The following is a 3932-nucleotide window of genomic DNA, read 5'->3' as shown; positions in this document are numbered from 1 at the left end:
GTTATTTGCTAAGAGCCTAAATTGTCTGTAACCTTAAAAGTAAAATATATATATATATATAATATACCTTGTAGCTTGATGTTCGAGTTGAACCATTGAGTTTTCCAAACATTCATTCCAAGAAGACATATCCGGGAGTTTTACAGCAGGTGGTGGAGGTAGTTCATAGGGTTGCATACTCATTGTTTCCATAGATAAACGCTGCTGAAGTCTATCAAACTCTGTTCGCATCAATTCAGTCTATTGAACATTGATCATTATTAGAACATTTTATTATTTTAAAAAATGTATGATGTTTTAAGTAATTATATTAGTAGGTAAGTTTATCATAATTAAGAAATCCTCAACATTGTATCCTCTGCATGGGGACACTAGTTTTTTTAACCATGCTTATCGGACTGTGATAAAAGCAAAGAATATTTGATCTTAAAATAAAAAATATTTACGTACTTCAAACCGCGATGTATTGAGTGATGGAAAACGTTCTAGATAGTTATTTGACGGCCTGAAACGACGTTTTTCGTCTTCTATCATACTGATCACCTGCAAATAAATTGAACGACATAATATCAGTGGTTGTCACAAAAACCATATCGATAAAACAAAACTACTTACAGCTTCACGGATGCCTGGCTCGTCGTACCCCTCATCAATGTACGAAAGAGCATCGACAAGAACTTTACCAGCCATTGTTGAAGTTCCGCCAGTTCCGGAGTTAATTTATTTTAAAAATCCAAAACCCAATAACCTAGAAATTCAAGAATTGAGTCTAGTCTACGATCAACAATAATCTCGATTCGTGGCCTAAAGTTACCACTTAGAACCCGCCGGCTATAACTACGACAACTTCGGTAATGTATTAATGTTTGATTTAAAATTTAAATATCCAAACTTCTCAACTGATAGTGTTTGTAAATAAAACACTGGCGACCGAACCTGATGAGCTGCTGCCCGCCGGCTTTTTGTTTTCCATGGTTACAGGTTAGCGTCTATAATTTATTGTTACCATAACCATATTATTGTTATTGGTTATCATCTATGTGATTATGTACCACGATTTAAGATAGTATCTTAAATCGTGTTATGTACCATAGAATAGATATATACAATATTGTATATATCTGTGTTATCTACTTTTCTGCAGACTGTGATAACTGATAAACGAATACCTGCTTCAGAATAGCGATCCAATTCGATTATCCTATAATAAGTAGGTTTGATGGTTTGATGGTTTAGTATTCCCATATTTTGCTGATTTTGTATTATTATGGTTCGACGAATGTGTAATATAATATTATAGGAATAGTTGTTAGTATGTACCATGAGATTTTGCCGCGAACTAAGATGAATTCGTTATATTTTGACAAAATTCGCTAATAATTTAGTGGTAAAAAATGCTTAATATTTCCAATTTATAGCTAGGGCGGCTTGGAAAGTTGGATCTGAAAATAGAAGGTTCGTGTGGTATGCTATCCAGTACCCACCTTTATTTTGTGGTTGGTAGAAAAAAAATCCACACAATTTACTATAATATTTTATGTTTTTAAAATAATTTAATTACAATATTCGAAAAAATCATAATACTATAATAATACTTAATAGAAATTACAAATAATAATAATAATTAACCACGTTTGGCCTAGAAACTACAGTAGTAACCGATATTACTAAAATCAAAAAAAAAATTTAAAAAAAATAGGTATGTTGGTGTGTATTTATTTCCCTTGTATTAAACTTGAGCATCAAACTATTATAATATTATAGGCTCTACCACCTGTGTTGTATTGACTTGTTAAATTATTATTTTTATAGTTGTATAATTTTTGTATAAATATTAAATGTATAATATACCTAAGACCATTGATTATAATTTAAAACTAATATAATATATATATTTTTCATATAATACTTATTAGTCCAACCAATATCTGCTGTAGAGGTTTTAATATGAATAAACTTTATTTTGTCAAAATGAATACTAGCATTGGGATTTGTTTGTATTGATTCATTAAGATTGCATCAACATCTAAGGAATTTACTGTCAATCCTATTTACTTTTGTTGTATGTAGGGGCTATAAAGTGATTACAAAAAACAAATCATGTATCATATTAGAGCAAGTAAGTAAATGGAATTTTGAAATCTGTTTACAGTTACAAACTTATTTTAAAAATAAGTCCAACAAGTAAAACAGTAATGTTACAAAAATATTACTTCATCTATTATAATACTCCATTCCATCAAATGCATGTTTTACTTCAAACTTTACTAGGTTGAAGTTTTTGGGATCTTTGGTAAACTCTTTCATAGTACTGGCCTAAAATAAAAGGTTTTATGTTATACAATTATGATATATAGACATAGGTATAGTGTGTTGTATACTTATGTCGTGTATCAACCAAAAAATCAAAGGTAGGTATCACCATATATGAATAACTATAACCTTGAATTTGTATTTAAATTGCTATTGTGTTGGATAATAAAGGGGAAAAAGACTAAAGACAGTAGTTAGGTAGGTACTGTATATTTTTTGTTGTTCGATTTTCAACCTTATTGTTTTAGTAAATTCCATTCATTAAAATATTCACTCTAATTAAGTAATGTTAACTTTAAGTGAAAAGTAATACATTGACTACTTTGTTTTGTAGCAATGTGAAAAAAAATGTTTTTTTATTTATGCCCTTAAAATGAACAAAAATGATAATTTAGGATGTGACAACTAACATATTTTTCTAACCCTGGAAAAAAACTAAAATAACACCAATTATTACTGTATGTATATAAAAAAATTATTAAACCACTACTCACTTGGCAATGACAACAAAGAATCTAATAATAATAACAAAAAAAAAAATCAAATAATGTTCCTCCTGGTTGACTGATTAAAAGTCCTAATTTTAACATATCCATTTACATATCCATAGACCTTATAGACCATTGGGGGAATAATAATACATTTTGACGTTTGTACAAATTAATCAGCGAAACCTTACCACATCATAATAATTATGTAAATAATCATGTTTTAAATTTAATTTAAAAAAGGGAAAGAAAGACAAAATAGCAGATTTCAATTTATAAGATCTGCATTGCATTATTTAAAAACACAATTTTTATTGTACCTACACATTTATGTGCATTAATCGGAATGAAAAGAAATATTAAATTATTAAACATGTTTAGAGACTCAGATATATTACTTCAATTTCTCAGAACGTGAAAATACTACTAATAGAATAATGTATAAATATTAAATATAAGGTAATAATAATAATAATAATAATAAACACTTAGATTAAATTAACTATTTCATTTCGCAGTAGTGTTTTCATTTTCCAGAAATTGCTTAGTCTGGAGTCAATGGTATGACGCGTGTATTAAACTAAACTTGTAATTCAGAGAATAGCTCCGATTCTAATATTCATTTATTAAATTTTTAATTAATTTTAATTTATGCCTATGATATCATATTACGGCCGGCACTTCTACTAATTTCGATAACGTCGTACTTATATAATACCCATGTTACATCTAGGTAAATTGAAGTCAAAATAATACACAATTATTATTACTCTCTCCCCGGGCCACGTCAAGGTCAATCGAAATCCGAGCGCACGGGGCACGGGCCCAATGGCCCTCTCGCCTTCCTCTTATATCTTTTAAATTATATTGTACGACTGCCGTGCAGCGCCGGTGAAATCGGTCATGCAGCAACAATTTACCCCCGCGTTATTACTTATTAGTTATTTTGTGTCAGATGCACTGTTATCGGCGGCGGTGGGTGGGCTTGGTATTAAATACGTATCGTGTACAATTTCACCCATAGACCTATTAAGTTAGTTAATAGGTCTATGATTTCACCGCCTCCAGTAGTCCAGTCTCCACTACTGCAGCCGCCGCCACCTCCACCACTGACCGCTCGCGCCACCGCCG

At 30.5% G+C, this 3932-nt stretch overlaps 1 protein-coding gene across 1 annotated transcript; it reads right to left on the bottom strand.

The window, feature by feature from the left end:
* Window positions 1-67: 67 nt before the first annotated feature.
* LOC111030903 (pre-mRNA-splicing factor SPF27-like) lies at window positions 68-988 on the bottom strand (the record flags this gene model as incomplete). The annotated part of the gene is made up of 3 exons (XM_022310613.1): window positions 616-988; window positions 451-543; window positions 68-240 (listed from the first exon to the last, which is right to left on the bottom strand). Coding segments are annotated over exons 1-3 (341 nt in total), but the record flags the coding sequence as incomplete, so codon positions are not given.
* Window positions 989-3932: the final 2944 nt, after the last annotated feature.

The sequence above is a fragment of the Myzus persicae genome, unplaced genomic scaffold (genome assembly GCF_001856785.1).
Source record: "Myzus persicae strain clone G006 unplaced genomic scaffold, MPER_G0061.0, whole genome shotgun sequence".
NCBI lineage: Eukaryota > Metazoa > Arthropoda > Insecta > Hemiptera > Aphididae > Myzus > Myzus persicae.
Note: the sequence above shows the minus strand (reverse complement) of the source record. Positions and strands in the feature narration are given on the sequence as shown.